Source organism: Chrysemys picta, chromosome 14 (genome assembly GCF_011386835.1).
Source record: "Chrysemys picta bellii isolate R12L10 chromosome 14, ASM1138683v2, whole genome shotgun sequence".
Taxonomy (NCBI): Eukaryota; Metazoa; Chordata; order Testudines; family Emydidae; genus Chrysemys; species Chrysemys picta.
In genome coordinates this window covers 19,474,034-19,490,408 of record NC_088804.1, presented here as the reverse complement: position 1 = coordinate 19,490,408, position 16,375 = coordinate 19,474,034, and the positions used below count along the sequence as shown (strand labels likewise).

General features: G+C 40.4%; 1 protein-coding gene across 1 annotated transcript in view; it reads right to left on the bottom strand.

Moving 5' to 3' along the window:
• Positions 1–13,503, bottom strand: part of N4BP1 (NEDD4 binding protein 1) — a 33,899-nt gene extending 20,396 nt beyond the window's left edge. Inside the window, exons 1-2 of the mRNA XM_005289826.5 lie at positions 13,138–13,503; positions 1,813–3,608 (exon numbers count right to left, since the gene is read on the bottom strand). Coding sequence (XP_005289883.1) covers positions 1,813–3,608; positions 13,138–13,383 — 2,042 coding nt within the window. The 5' untranslated portion in view covers positions 13,384–13,503. The remainder of the gene's footprint in view (positions 1–1,812; positions 3,609–13,137) is intronic.
• Positions 13,504–16,375: the final 2,872 nt, after the last annotated feature.

The window sequence follows — 16,375 nt, the reverse complement described above, 5'->3', positions numbered from 1 at the left end:
ATAGGATACTTTCTTGAATTACCCTTACAGGCAGCACTCTGGCCTACTCTCTGAAGTGACCCATTCAAACACTGACCTCAATCACCACTTGGAAGTTTTATGTCTATAATTAGGTCCTTCATATCACTTCAGTTAGTATTTCCTGCTTTTAAAGCAATATATTTAAAATAAAGGGTCTGTTTTAAAGGAGGACATGAAGTCTAGCTTATTCCCTTCCTAGCCAATCAGGAGTAAATTAATCCATAGAGGGTTTTTGTTTGTTTGTTTTGGTTCGATTTTATTTTTGCTGTAAGTAATCAATTTTTACTTTTTGCTGGTGAGTTTTCAGATGAGACACTTATTTTCATATTAGACAGTTTCTTTGTTCTCATTGCAGAGGAACTCAAAGTACGACAGGGTTACTTCTTATCTTAGCATTAGTCAGTGGAGCAACAGGAAGCTCAATTAGTCTATTCCTGGAAAACAGCACTTCCCCAAAAAAGAAATGAAATGTTCCTAGATTATCACACTTTCACATTCCATTTTTGTGAAGAATTCTCAAGCAAGTAATCACTCTACTACTCATTTGCTTGCAAACTCCATAGTTTGAGGTGCATGAGATCAACTAAAGGAGAGGGCAATTTAGAAGTCCCATCTCAGGACTCGTCTATACTTACAGCACTGCTGCAATCGATGCAGTAGTGTCAATTTAGTGAGTCTGGTGAAGACAAGCTAAGTCAATGGAACAGCGCTCTCCTGTCAATGTCTGTACTCCACCTCCCTGAGAGGCAGAAGGTAAGTTAGTGGGAGAGCATCTCCCGTCAACACATTGTGGCACAGGCACTACTGTAAGTCGACCTAAGTTATGTAACTTACATAACTGAAGTAGCGCAACTTAGGTTGACTTACAGCTTTAGTGTAGACCAGCCCCCAGTCTCACTCTTAACAAGTATAGGTAAAAACTGCGAGCACCTAAAATTAGTATAACTGAAAGGTAGAAGTCTATTTTCGGTAAGTTTACTTTGTATACTGTCCTTTGCACTGTTTCCTCTGTTTGTTAGTCTTTCACACAGCATCCAGTAGGCGTCAAACAAAATACACAATCCCCCTTAGTGGAAGTCAAATCTTTAAGGGTACCACAGAATAACATTTAAAATATATAAACTTAGAATTAGGACAACTATTAGTATGTACTAAATTTTTCAATTGACTTACAAATATTAAAAATTATAGTTAAACTCACACCTATTTTATCAAATACTAAAAACTTTAAGCTTTAATAAATAGACAGTAGCTCTATTTAGCATGAGGTCAAAGTCCTCCCCCACCCAAACATACACACTCTTCTCTGGGAATTGCTTCACATATGACAGAAATGGGACTGCTATTCTTATACCACGCACATCAGCACAGTATTTGAGCATCATCTCTGAGGTATGTATCTAGAAGAATTTCTAAAGCACTTAAGTGGAACATGGCAACCATTAAACAGTAACACCATACATGTTTATAATAGAAACTGGAGAATACAGGTATTAAACTGTGATTTTTTTCTACAGTTTAACTAGGCAATTAAATGAGGTTCATGTTGCTCATCTAGCTTGCAATGGACAGAATTCAGCACTATACACCTTACCAAATTAGCCCATTACTACAAGATTGCTGGGGAACTCTGTTGGAGTAGTAAATAAATAGCTGGTCACATGGAGGCCAGTTAACAAGAATTTTTGACAAGACAGGCTTTTATACCCAGGTGTGCTCGCTCCTCCCAGTTTCACTTTGAAATTCATTGACACTTAATAAAGAGAAGTAGCACAAACTAGCAATACTTACGAAATTGCAACGTTGCTTCCATCTATAATGATGTGTTTTAAATATGCTCTCCCAGGTTCATTTTTCAACTCCAGATTATACGGCTTTTTAAGAGAATCCATAAACCTTTGAACCCCAGTAACTGAGGCATCTGTATGATGACTGTACGGTCCCACTGTCTTCCTCTCTAGATTTGGAGCATGCAGTTGGGATGGAAACACAGAAGTTGGAAGAGGACGTTCAATGGGTTTTGGGATATCAAAAGAGGGTTGGTGGAGGAGTCTAAACTGGGAAGGATTGCAATGTCCTGGTCTCTGCACATGAACAGGTTGATTATTCTGCGTATTCGAGGGCCCTGCAGATTTTTGCTGAACTACAGTTTCAGTCTGAACTGATGCATGCTCTCGGTCTGAGCTCCCTCTTGCTACAAAGTCAACATCTTTTAGTGCTCCATATTTCTTTAATTCTTGTGCAGTGTTAAAAGACGGTATGAGACCATCAGTTTCTATATCATTTGTCCTGGAATTGGGACTCTGATCAGAAGAATTCAAATGTACTTGTTTACAATGCTCTGTTGAATTTTTAGTGGAAGGAAGAGCAGATTTATTTTTATAGTCTGTCACATGCATTTTGTCTTCTGCCCGGAGCTGTGCACGTGGTGAATTCGCTCTTTTTTGTTTTACATTTTTTGTCTCCTTTAAAGTATGACTGGGTTTAAGTTGATTTTTACTGATAGAACCTCTATCTTTCAGAGTCTGTGAAAGATCTGCATTACCACCTGAATGCACACTTACAGTTCTAGATATCTGCGGTGACTGTTCCTTTTCCTTCTGAAACTTTGTACTTTCCTTTTCTATTGCTTCCAGGAGCATTAATGGTTCCATTGATTGTCCCAGTTCACTAATAACTTTCTCTACAATTTTTTGGGAATATCCCATGGTCCTGAAAAAGTTTACAAGAATCTTGTATTCCATTTCCTCACTAATGTCATCACAGTCTGTAATAGAGAAGCGTGGATCATCCGACTCATTGCAGCTATCAGAAACCAGATCAATAACTGCATCCCTATCTGGATCTTTACTGCATGGTGTAGGCCTGCCCTCCTGATCACTTTCTAATGAAAACTGTTTCTTAGGAAGCCTTTCCTCAGCATCAGAACACCTCCTTTTACATGACTGTCTCTCTTTGGAAACAGATGCCTCAAGTGGAGTCACACCATTAATAGGAACAAAACACTTTCCTGGTGCATTGGAAAACACAGTGTCCATTTGTTTTGTAAGCTCTGTTACAGGGGTTCCAGCTTTTTTTCTTGCTTCCTCTCCAATTGTTCTTCCATCTCCACTCATTACAGTTAATTTGGGGGTTTTGTTTTGTGAAAACTCTGGTGTACTTTCAGAATCTGTAGTAAGATCTATAATATTGCCATCTGCTTCACAGCAATCACTTTGTGTAAGATTCAGAAGTTCTCTTTTAAGAGAGCTAGGCAAGATCAACAAGTCCATTGTATATTTATCTGCATGTGCTTCCACAAATTGTTTAAATTGCTTTTTTATGTTCGATTCCTTGTCACTTAATAAGCCTTCATTGTTTTCAAAGAGCATCACAAACTGCTGAATATGACTTCTAGCCATCACAACAGCCTCCGCACCACCCTTAATACTAAGTAATCCTATTTCCTGCACTGTTATATCAGCACAGGTATCCTGAATAAGACAGTTAAGAAACAGGCTCTGTGCTCCAACAAAAATGCAGTGCATATCCTTTGGATAACATTCCTTTTCTTCTAGTTCAGGTTCACAGAGTCCCTTAATATACTCCTATAAAGGGGGACGGGGGGGAGGGAGGGAGAGAGAGAGAGAGAGAGAGAACATAGTGAACAACTTTTTACAAATCAAAAGTGTCTATACAATTTCAATATTTTTTGTTTAGGCCAATGATAAGCCACTATAATAGACAGTAAAGCCAGTTTATTATGATGTATGACGTTATTAACTAGAGGAAGATATCCAAGGTAAGTGTAAACATTGCATTTCAAATGTCTGTTATGGGTTTCCCAGGAGACTACAGTCTAAGGCAGAGGTTCTCAAACTGTGGCGTGTGCCCCCAAGTGGAACGTTTCGGGGGGGAGGGAGGGAGGGGAAGACACGGAGGGGCCCAGGCCAGCCCCGATGGGGTGGGTCACGATGGGGGGGGGGCGGGGAGGGAGCGCCACAAAGCCCCCAGCTCTGCTCCGGCCCCATACGCAGCTGTGGCCCCAGCTCCTGGCCCTATCCTCAACCTTGGCTCCATTCTCGGCTCAGGGCTGAGGCTGGGGGTGGGAGCGGAGCTACACCTGGCTGCGGGCCCAGCTGCAGACTCCCATCACAGCCTGGCTACAGCTCTGCTCCCACCCCCAGCCTTGGCCCCTGGCCGCGGCTCCATCCTCAGCCCCACTCCTGGACCCAGACCCACCCCCAGCTGCGGCCTTGGCCCCCTTACCCTGTCTGACCCCCTGGAGCTCTAGCCGGCTCCCAGCCCCGACGGTGGGGGAGGGGGGGAAAGGGGCATGGACAGGGGTAAGGAGGTGCACAACCCTTAAAAGTTTGGGGATCACTGGTCTAAGGTTTGTCAAAGTGATAAGCTTTGCATAGAAGCATTTACATGCATAGAAAGTGCAGCTATCAAGGTTTCTAGACCTGCCTCAAAACCCTGAAATCTATGCCAAGTTAAAATAGTTATTCCCAATATTCATACAATATGTAATTAGGTCTTATTTTCTTTTGGGATACAGATTGCTGAATGCATACACAGTCTGATTTAAAAAAAAAATCAGATTTGTAAGAATAGAAACAGTTTTGATTTATTATGCTTGGCTATGCTATCAGCTAACTCATTTGAAACAAACATTTATTTCTTATGTTTTTTATAGCTGAAGTTGACATGGTTGTTGATTGATTCTCTTAAAAAAAAAAAAAAAGACAGTATAAGGATGCATTTTACCAATATTAGTCAGAGAAGAGACATGCTCTTCTGAAGTTGACTCAACAATGTCATAAGGTAATTCTGGTTCATAAATAACATGCTGGAACAAAAAAACGGCTTGCACAAGACTATTTTCAAGGGATATTCTTATGGCAATTTCCCTATAGTTATGAATAATAAATCAAGTTCATCTGTGACATGCAGTCCTGCAAGGTGGTCTGATATAATGAATGTCCCAGTGTCAACTACAAAGATATTCTGCAGAAAATTGATGCTGAAATGATGCATGTTTTTACCGGAGGGGTGAGGTTTAGCCCACAAATTTATCTCTGTTTAAAAAAGATTACAGTATTCCAACACCAAAAATAAAGAAAATTAACAAATGATTTAAAAATATTGCAATAGGTATAATTAGTAATATCAATTCTTTACAGTTATATTTTATGCTAGCACTGTTTAATTATTCACTCAAGATCAGTATTTAAACTTCAGAATGCATACATCAAGCTACAAAAACATTTTTAACATAAAGCTAGTTTCAGTACCAATCCTAATATAGGTAGTTATTTCCGTTAAGAAACCAACCAAACACCCCCCACCCCATGGTATCCAGATGCCAACAATTATAGATTCTTCCATTACCTGAATAAAATATCCATTACATTATTTTAAACTGCAACTCCATTAGTAAGTCACGTATTTAGAACAGGTAGTTATACTTAAAGAAAGCCACACATACACAAAAAATCATCCATACTTTTTATAATTCAGTTTTAAAGAATAAGATTCTAAAAGGACAGATTCTGGTAGGAAATGGAAGAGTGACTGAATGACAGAACTCCACAATCTAATCATTTCTATATCTAAACAAGGAAAACAAGAAAAGTTATTCCAAGTATGTTTGTTCCTTTATAGACACATTTCTGTTGTCATCACAATACAGGTGGCACAGCTAGTAGCACCTATAGACAGGCAAACACTTTCCAAAGCTTTGTTTTCAGTTGCTTATAACTTTGCTAAACTAATCGTTTGGGCTGAAGTTTTTCATGCCGGCTGTCTGTGTCTAGATGCATTTTTTTGGGGGGGAAAGTTTCAGCTAACATGGTTCAGCCATCTCTGAGAATGAGGTTAGGGAAAATTATGTTTTGGCTATTTAAAAAAAAAATCCTGTAATTATTTCACTGAGATGATCTAGTGCCTCCATGTTTTGGAGTAAGGACTTGAAATTTGGAGAGATGATTGTTCTGATATCAGGGATGGAATTTTCATGAAAATTCACCCAAATCTGGCCAAGCTATAAACACAAAAAAACAAACAAACCAAAACCCGGTTTGTACATGCTCAGTAGAAACTTGTTAGAACTGACAGCTAAGTTCTCTGAAGTCCATGTGCACTGAGCAGGCTTCATCCTCAGTTCCAATATAAAGACCTGAAAAGATTTGTGCTAGTCCTACACAGCAACTGAATGCTCCATTCCAGGGCTGCAGGGGCAGAGCAGGATTTTCCCTGTAAATACTCCTCCCCTCTGCCAGGGGCCATTGCTGTGGCAGGCAATGGAACCAAGAGCAACAACGCTGTCTCTCAATGCTCTCACTCAGACAGCAAGGTGAAGGAGGAGAGCAGCTTGACTTGAATACAAAGAATGGGGGTGGGATGGAGCGATGGAGGAAAAAGAGACAGGAGCAGGTATCAGGATGAAGACCATGGGAGAGGAAAAGGGAAACAGTTAAGATAAGGGGACACAGGCAGAAGCTGAGGGAGGGAGATGGGGACAGGGAAAGGCAGGGCAAAAGTCAGGCATAGGATGGTAGAATGGGTAAGAGGGGACAAGGCAGAGGGATCGAAGCACAGAGTGCTGAACACAAAACTTTAATGGTCTTTTCACAGTTTTTTTTTATATAATTCTGTTTCAGAAAAATGAATGGCATCCATTAAAGAGGCAATGGGGGAGAGAAGAGCTACGCAGAGCTCTCAAAAGCTTGTCTCTTTCACCAACAGAAGTTGGTCCAATAAAAGATATTACCTCACCCACCTTCTGTCTTTAATATCCTGGGACCAACATGGCTACAACACCACTGCAAATGACATCCATTAAAGTTAGTTTTAAATCTTACAATGGCAATAAAGCAAGTCTCACAATGGACTGACAAAACTATCTTTTATTTATTTATTTAGCTATAAAGAGTACCTTGCATTAACCTTGCCAATGTAGCTGGGTGTTTTGCAATGTCGGTTTAAAAGAATGAAGCAATACAGTAAATTTTGGGGTTTCTCTTTTCTTTTCTCGTCAGACAATAGGGTATGAATCAAAGTGGTGACATGTCTTATTAATTCTCTATCTTCCACGGAGGTGTTTAAATATAATTTCTATGTAGCAGACATGCATTTCTTTCTAGTACATAATTATCTTTCCTTTTTTCAGCCAGTACACAACCCAGGCCTCTACTATACTGATCTTGGCCTTTGTGGCTCCCTACCTAGTCTTGAACTATATTTTATGCTAATAATTAGTACTAAAGATAGACATTTATCTTATTTCACAGCAGTGGTTCGAGACCATTTAATAAGAAAAGTCTTACCCTTCCATTTTTCACAGACCACCTCTTTTAACCTCCCAAAGTACAATTGCCTGATTTTTCAAAATATCTAATATTGAAGACCACTAAGAAACGTTTCATAGCTCATAGTGTGGGAATCAGTTTTTAGAGACTTGGTGTTCAAGCCATTTTCTTAAACATCCATCATTAGAGCTGCGGTTATGGATTATAACCTGTAAAATAGTGCTTAGTAGAGAGCCATAGGAGGTGAAATGTCCATTGGCATCTTCAGAAAAGCAGGTCTAATTTTCATTTTCAGCTGATTGCAGCTTTCAAAATAAAAGTGGAAGTGCTCATATACAAAATTAGTTTAGTATCCAGATAGTCATAGTAAACACCACAGTTGCATCTATAGCTGGAGATAAATGATTTTTGGCATCTCCTCCTCCTTAACTGCTGCATCTATTTGAAAATTCTTGCGTAACTTGGAAAGTCGAGCATGTATTTGGATCGCAGACAATATCACAGACAAGAATTTAGACAACCTTGTTCTAAACACGTAAAAGCCACCAAGGAAACTCCTGTTTCTACAGTTAACTTTCTATCATGCCAAGAAGCCAGTTTCTAAACTACTGAAGTCAGCATATCTACAGGCTCCAAAACATCATGTATTAACTCTACACATTAACATGATTAATGGTATTCCACCAAGATTCAAATCAACGACCTCCAGCTTCAAAGCTAGATCATGTAACTGGAACAAAATATATTGGCAATGCTGTCTGCAGCAGCATTGGTGATTTTAAAGGCCACTTGTGATTTATTGGTTTGCAACACTCTTACAACAAAACAAAAAACAAATAAAAAGAGCAAACATCCAACCAATTTTGTTCTCTATCTCCACTTCGGAAAAAACTGTCTTTTGAATGGAACTGAAAATAAATATTATGTGATGGACACTGCTTTGTGCCATCTTTGATTCTCATCAACAGTCTTAAGGATTGGATGTTGCAAGACTACACAGTAGTACAAACTGCTGCTGTAACATAAGCTGAAGGAGGCAAGTAGTTTTTCTGACACACACACACACACACACACACACACACACACACAAAAAGTCCCCTCCCCCATAAAAATAGCAATAAAATGGTAGTGAAAGAGAGACATTCAGTATCTGGAAAGTTTCTTAAAAGTCATATATAGTAGTGAAAATGCTTTCTGAAGTGACTTTACTGCTTGTGATTGACAGACCTGGAGTCTGAAGTTTTGTTTTTATAAGGCAATGGCAATGTACAGTTACACACACAGCCCAGCCAATATCCTTTCAAATCTTGACCTGGAGGGATCTACAAGGCTCATTCAGATGCTTAGCTTCTCACTGAGACTGCCAACATCTGTGTCGATTATAAACACTAATTGATTCCCCACGGGCCATCAAATAGTATTTTTGTTGTCACCTACCTGGGCTAGGTTCTATTATCCATTTCAATTTTTTAAGTCATCTGATCAAATAAATAACAATTTTCAGGTTAGTTATTTAACGGATACTGTAAATATGCAAAATGTCAGTCATTTCTGATTATACTAGCCATCTGTGATTATTAAACACTTGAAATTGTAAACCCACTGTTTTATTCTACATTTTTGCTCTATCCAATGCAGAAGTAACTTTTCAAGTTGTTGCAGAAGGCTATCATAGTGGAACTCTTAACATTTTATTCCCTGATTAGTTTTACCATGAACCTAAAATGAGCAGACAAATTCACACATACATTACCTAGTAGTCAGGCAGTGTATCAGAGCTAAAACCCAGCATTACTCTATGCATACTCACTTTGTATGCACTGTATCTATGTATAGTCTACTCATAAGGTTCATGATCAATGGGTAAATTCAACATTTGGGTTGAAAAGAATCCTTCCTCTATCATGTTTTGTAATATCGGTTACTCAGAATTGAGCAAAACGCTTAATGGGTTTCCATTGCAGCTCAGCTTCCCTTAACAAAAGTATTTCTGTTGCTATACCTATAAATCTCAGCAACATATCAATTAGTCATGAATACAGTTCTTAACACTGGACACTTCCACCTATAAAGAGCTGGTCAAATTCTTCCAAAACAAACTAGAACGCTCTCTCTTTTAAATATAAATGGCAGATTCTTTTCATGGACTCCATGAACTAGGAGGTACAAATTAATTTTCAATGGTTACAGCTAATAATAATTGAAAATCAATACCATCAGCTCTGTGGCTGTATCTCAACGTCTCAAGTTTTTCCAAGAAAATACTACAGTACTACCAGTGTCCACCAAATGACAGAGTTTTAACCATTGTGTCATCTAACCCTGCCTAGAAGGGGCCTAGGCAACTTTGTGGTTAAAATGTTGACAATTTGTTGCCTCCATTAAAGTAAGAATTAAAAGGGGACCCCCAAATAACATCTACAGCCACAACTGGCACTTTTTTTGGTAGTCTCCATAGAGAAGCCAAGGATTTATTTGCAGCAGTGATACTCAGACTGAGGTTTGAGAGTCACAAATGGCTCTTTGCAGCACATATTAAAACACTGTGTGATTTAATTATTAACCTAAGTTATTAACTAATCAGGATGCTTTTACCATGTTATTAACCAATTGTAGTTGATAAAATCATAATACATGGTCAATCATTTTGCTGTGAGAATAATATAAACTAAATATTTCCCCTTCATACTGTTTAAATATGAATATATAGTACTATAGTAAATTAAAGGAAGAATTCACACTACTGCAACTCTTTTGGGTAATGTTGATGGCTAATTTGGTTCCTGAACCACAGAGATTTGAGTTTCACTGCTTTAGAGGTATGAAGTAGGGGATAATTATCATGCTCAAGTGAAGGCACATTAGTAGGACCATTGGCTTTTCCCCTGCATGTGTTTTACTTATTCTGTAAATAACTAGAGCAGTTCAATTTCTAGTGCTATGACTAGCACATTTACAAGCACAACAAATTATCTTTTTCTTGAAAGCAGTGTTTACAGAATGACTAGCTCATCCACAATGTTCAAAGAAAACTCAATTTTTCTAAAAACACATTTTAAAGTTTTCTGCTACTTTCCACAAACCTTGCTGTTAGGAAAAGAAATACTTATTCAGTTGTAATGGAAGCTCTTTGGAGAGGGGAAACTTCTTTGTGTGTGTTTGTACAGCACATGGGACAATGAGATGCTGACCCTGTTAGGGTTTCTGTTATATAAATAATAGTAAAAACTTTAAGCTTCTGAGAGTTGGTGGCTTTTTCAATCTAGAAATCATTCATAGATTTAATTGAAATAAATTATTCTGCAGTTCCACAGCTAAAGAATCAAACCTTAACAACTAAAATGTAAAGATAAAATTATTATTGAATTAGGCCTAGGAATAGGTGCTAAGAATCTCTACTAATACAAGGAGGAGAGACACAACAGGAATTACTTTTTGCAGACTGGTTCCTAAACAAATTATGATGCTCAATCTGCCATTCTCCCCACATGCCTCAAATGGGCTACAGTTGCCACATGTCATTAACTATTGGAGTAATGCCAATTGCAACATTGTAGTTGGACCTCCAAAAAGTTAGCCAAAGAAATTTGATTACAAAACCACTCTTAGGACATTGTTTCACATCAGTTACTGTCACACCCAACACTCCAAAATATCAGACAATGTAAGAACAGGAAAGACTAGCTAGCCTTTTCCTGGCTTAGTATAACTCATTTTTTTTGCTTTTTAATTGGATAAATTGGCACCTATTCCAAGAACTAAGCTGATGAAATCATGTAGGCTCTGTCTGCTCTGATGCTGAAGAGGTATTAGCAATGTCAAACTGTTAGCATTCTTCGAGGAAGAACCGTGTTAAAACCATTCAATGCAATGATAAACAGAGCCTTAGGCTACAAAAATGTGATGAAAATAGACATGTTTAAAAATTGTATAACATGGCTGGGGCACAACCACTTCTTAACAGTTTTTTCTAGACTGTGCAGGCAGGAAAAACAAAACAAGAACTATATTCTAATCACATTAAGAAAATATGTTTTAGTTAACATACTTTTTACCATCCATACAGCCCTCAAAAAGAAACCAAATTATTATGGTTGCAGCCTGACTGTAAGATAGCTCTCAAGGAGAAATCAAGTTGCGTGCATGGTAAAAACCATGCTGACTAAAACATTTCTTAACATGATTAGAATATGGTTCTTGTTTTGTTTTTCCTGCCTGCACAGTCTAGAAGAAACTGATATAAAATGCTTAGGACACAGCCATTTTTCACAATTGTGTGACAGCAGGGCTACACTTTAGTGTTGACAGAACCTTATAATGTTTGGTTCCTTATTTCTCATGTTTATAAACAATGGCACAAAAAACAATACACTGGCAATCTGAACACCAACTTGTTAGGACAAGTCAGTGCCTGACTTGGAGTTCTTTTTATACGGATGTATTTTATTTCTCTCTCTTCCGCCTCCTCCCTTCACACACAAATACTCAATCTAAAGCTATCTGAGGTAGGGTAGGGCTGATCCATAGCTGTTTATGTTACACCAATCCAAACATACACTAAGGCCACGTCTATACTATTGGGACTATAGTAGCATAGCTATGGCACCATAGCTATATGCCAGCATAACTCCATAGTTAACCTCATTTTTAGTTTCTACTGAAAAATTCCCAGGTTTTACAAAAGCTATTTTACTAAATTATTAACTGATTTTCATCTGAATTTTGGACGAACAGAAGTACATGAAAATACTGATTATGTTAAGAAAATCCAATTCATTGCATTGGGTAGATGTGTTTATGTTAATAAATTAGTCTAGATGCAACATGAGGCTGTCTGTTAAAGTAAGGCAACACATGCCTGCACATATGTGTATGTACTATTAACATAAAGTTAATTAAGTGACAGCATTAAACTCCTTTTACTTTTAATACTCTTACTCGGTTGCTTTTTTCTATCTTCCTATCCCTGAATATTTCACCCAGAAAACTTAATTTTTTGTACTGAATTACACCCATTTTTTAAATTCCCAGGAAACTTAATAAAAACTGAAAATGGAGGGCCTTACCCATAGTTTAGATCCAGCTTACAGTGATGAAGGGATTTTTTGTGGCTTTAGGATCACTACCTGCCTGAGCAATGGTAACCAGGTGGACAGAAGCATTCAACCTAGCTGCATCTACACTGGGGGTTAGGTCAGCATAACTACAGAGTTCAGGGCATGGATTTTTTCACACCCCTGAGAGACATAGCTATATTGACCCACATTTCAAATGTAGATCAGGCCATAGATCAAGAATCAGTTTTATCCTCCATAAGACTGACAGAGGTTCTCAACTATTGGAATAGACCCCAATATCTGAACCGCATGTTCCCACTCCCTGCATACAGCCCACATTACAATCAGACACCACCTTCCTTCCAGGCCCACTTCAAAAATAACCAAGCTCAGCAACCACGTGTAAAACAAAACCGGCCCTGGTCTGTGAGAAGTGCCAAGTGTGCCCCCCCCGCCCCGTGTGGCCAGCAGGGACTCCGCATAAGCATCATCGTTATTTGTTAGGCGCTGATAACGTGCTCAGCGCTGTACAGGGCCCCTCTCCCGCCAGCCAGAGCGTGGCTGTGAGCCAGACTTGTTCTTACCCTGGGTCCAGCACGGCACGGGGCCCTGTCAGGAGCCGGGGGGGGGGGGGGATTAAGAAGGAGGAAGCTGTGGGCGGGACGGGACAGGACAGGTGAGGAGAGTTCCCGGGGGGCGGGACCCCGGCTGGGAGCATCCAAGGGGCCGATGTACCTGAAGAACCGACCCGACCCGCCCCTTGTTACCTTGGCGCTGCGCACAGTCTCCTTGTCCCCGGAGAGCCGCAGCCAGATCCGGTCAGTGGCCGGGCCCGAGCCAGGGGTCCGTCCCGAGGGGCACCAGTCTCCCGGCGCCTCCAGCACGGCGAGTCGCACCCCGAACAGGCTCTGAATGCGGCCTCGACTCTTCTCCAGGAAGCGGCTCTTCTCCGCCGGAGCCGTGAACTCGTCCAGCACCGGCACGGGGCCGTCGGCCGCTCCGGCCGCCGCCATCAGAGCCGGCCAGGGAGCCCTGCGCTATCGCCTCCCATAGTTCCGGACCCCAGGGACAACAACACCAGCGGGGAAACCCCTGCTGCCCTCATCACGGCGGGACAGGTACGTCATCCGTCTGCGACACAAGTTCGGCGCAGGGTGCCCTGACTCCGCCCCATCAAACAACCGCCATCCATGTTATTAGGACGGGCCACCCGCTGCCCCTCCGAGAAAAAGACGCGTGGCGACCATCTTTGTTATGGGCAAGACGTCTAGCTGCCATCTTTACTGAGGGCAAAACAAGCGCCCTGCCCTACGCTGTATCGATATGAGCCATGTATACTGGGGGTAACGCCCTTCCCCGGCCCTTCAGAGGAACGCGAAACGCGAGACAGAAACGTCACCAGGAACGGCCTCAAAAATTCCCTTGCTCATTTCAATAGGAGCTCAACCCTGTCCTGCACTTCCCTTCCCTTCAGCATCTGCTCAGAGTGACTTGGGGGGAAATCCTTCCTGGAGCAGATGACAAACCCGTCTACAGCCGCCTTGCCTTGCACTTGCGCTGCAAATAGTTCGACGCTGGCTCGGGCCGGTGAGAGGGGCATGGAAATTGCCTTATGAAGGAGAGCGATTAAGCAGCATTGTTTGTTTGTGAGCGCAGGGGAGCCTTTTCTGGAAAAGTAACCAGTGGCTTCAATTCCCCTCGTATATTCTGAGACTCACCATATTCGGTGGGTTTCTTCCTCCCCCTTCTCTCAAAGTCTCAGTTCCTGGAATCATGTTATTACCTCAGAATCTCAGCTTTCATTTAAGAGAAAAGTAAGTTCCTGCCCCTTGTTTCAGAGAACTGCTTGTGATTTGTAAACCAATTCTCATGATTTTTTGAGACATGATGGGTGAGGTAATATTTTTTTATTGGACCAAGTTCTGTTGGTGAGAGAGAGAAGCTGCTTCTTCGGAAGAGCTCTCTGTAAGCTCCAAAGCTTGAGCCAACAGCCTATGGCTTGGCAAAAAAATAAAAAAGAGTGTGAAACCAGAGCGCCTTTTTTGTCAGACTTTGAGCAGATAAATGAGGTAATTCCTACCACAAACAGACCGTGCTAAATATGAAATTCTAGTCTCCTGAACACAGACTATTTCCAAGGGGATTCTCCTTTCCTTTAGCTTGCATAGTTGCATTTTGTTTTTCCATCATGATGCTACTTTTTGTAACAAACAAACCTAGACTATACCTAGTACATCTCTGGCTGATTTCTTGTGATGATTGGTGCCATCTGTTGTTGAAATGCAGCTAGTGCAAGCTCTGGTAATCCCGAATGGAAAGTAGGAAGTTTTATATTATGGATACAAATTTACAAGCAGATGAGATAAAGAACATCATTACAAATCCAAAAGCAAATGTTTTGAGATCTAGCTGTGCAGTCTGCTGTACATTTTGTAGATGATTCAGCACAACCAAAAGCGTAAGTAGAACAGGAGTACTTGTGGCACCTTAGAGACTAACAAATTTATTAGAGCATAAGCTTTCGTGGACTACAGCCCACTTCTTCGGATGCATATAGAGTGAAACATATATTGAGGAGATGTGTGTATATATATATACTCCTCAATATATGTTTCACTCTATATGCATCCGAAGAAGTGGGCTGTAGTCCACGAAAGCTTATGCTCTAATAAATTAGTTAGTCTCTAAGGTGCCACATGTACTCCTGTTCTTTTTGCGGATACAGACTAACACGGCTGCTACTCTGAAAGGCGTAAGTGTTTCATAAACAAAGTGGCCCCTTCTTGAGACTTTATTAATTTATTTCTTTGTGGTATGTTTTGTCATATTGTGTTTCTCAATGCTTTTCATTTGTAAGTCTTGATCCAAGGGTTGAATGGACAATACATTAAAATAGTAAATATTATTATATTAAATGTGGTTTGTAGCATACAATGATCTAAGCCTTCTTACTGAAGCCAATGCAAGCTTGTAATAAAGTTTTCAGAGAACATGGCCCTGCTCATTAAAATTAAGTAGCACGTGAGATTATAATGCTCAGGACAAGCAGAAGTTTCATTTGGTTTTTTTTTGTTTTTAATTTCTAGTCTAAAATAGCATATGAAATTAGAGGCTTAGGCTGTGATCCTGCGAACAGTTATGCATATGCTTAATTTTACACAGACGCGTAAGGGTATGGTTACACCGTAAAGAAAAACCCATGGCGCTGAGTATCAGAGCGAGGGTCAAATAGACTTGGGCTTGCAGGGCTTGGACTGTAGGGCTAAAGATAGCAGTGTAGACCTTTGGGCTTGGGCTCTGAAACCCAGCAAGCGTGGAGGGTCTGTCAGATCAGGCTCCTGCCCAAGCCTGAACATCTACATTGCTATTTTTAGCTCCACAGCCTGAGCCCAAGTCAGCTGACCTGGTCTCTGAGACTTGGTGTCACAGGTTTTGTCTTTGCAATGTAGACATACCGTAAGTGTCTGAAGGAGCAGAGATTTAGTTTTAGGGGCCATCACAAATTGAAATGAAAGCTAGATTTGTCAAAAGGTCTGCTGAGGTTTGCAAACATGCGTCAAGTGTGAGGCAAATCTGGGTTGATTTATGACTTTAGATGGAACCTAGAGGAACTTTTTTTCACATGGCTGTGACTCAAAGCTAGACAAAACCTGTAGGTTACAGCAGAGCTTTATTTTGCATTCACTTGAAATTATAGCTCACAACTAATCTCCCTTGTAATTTGGAGAATGACAGAATCATAGGACTGGAAGGGACTTCGAGAGGTCATCTAGTCCAGCCCCCTGCACTTGTGGCAGGACTAAGTATTATCTTCACCATTCTGGACAGGTGTTTGTCTAACCTGCTCTTAAAAATCTGCAATGATGGAGATTGCACAACCTCCGTAGGCAATTTATTCCAGTGCTTAACCACCCAGACAGTTAGGAAGTTTTTCCTAATGTTCAACCTAAACCACCCTTGCTGCAATTTAAGCCCATTGTTTCTTCTCCTATCCACAGAGGTTAA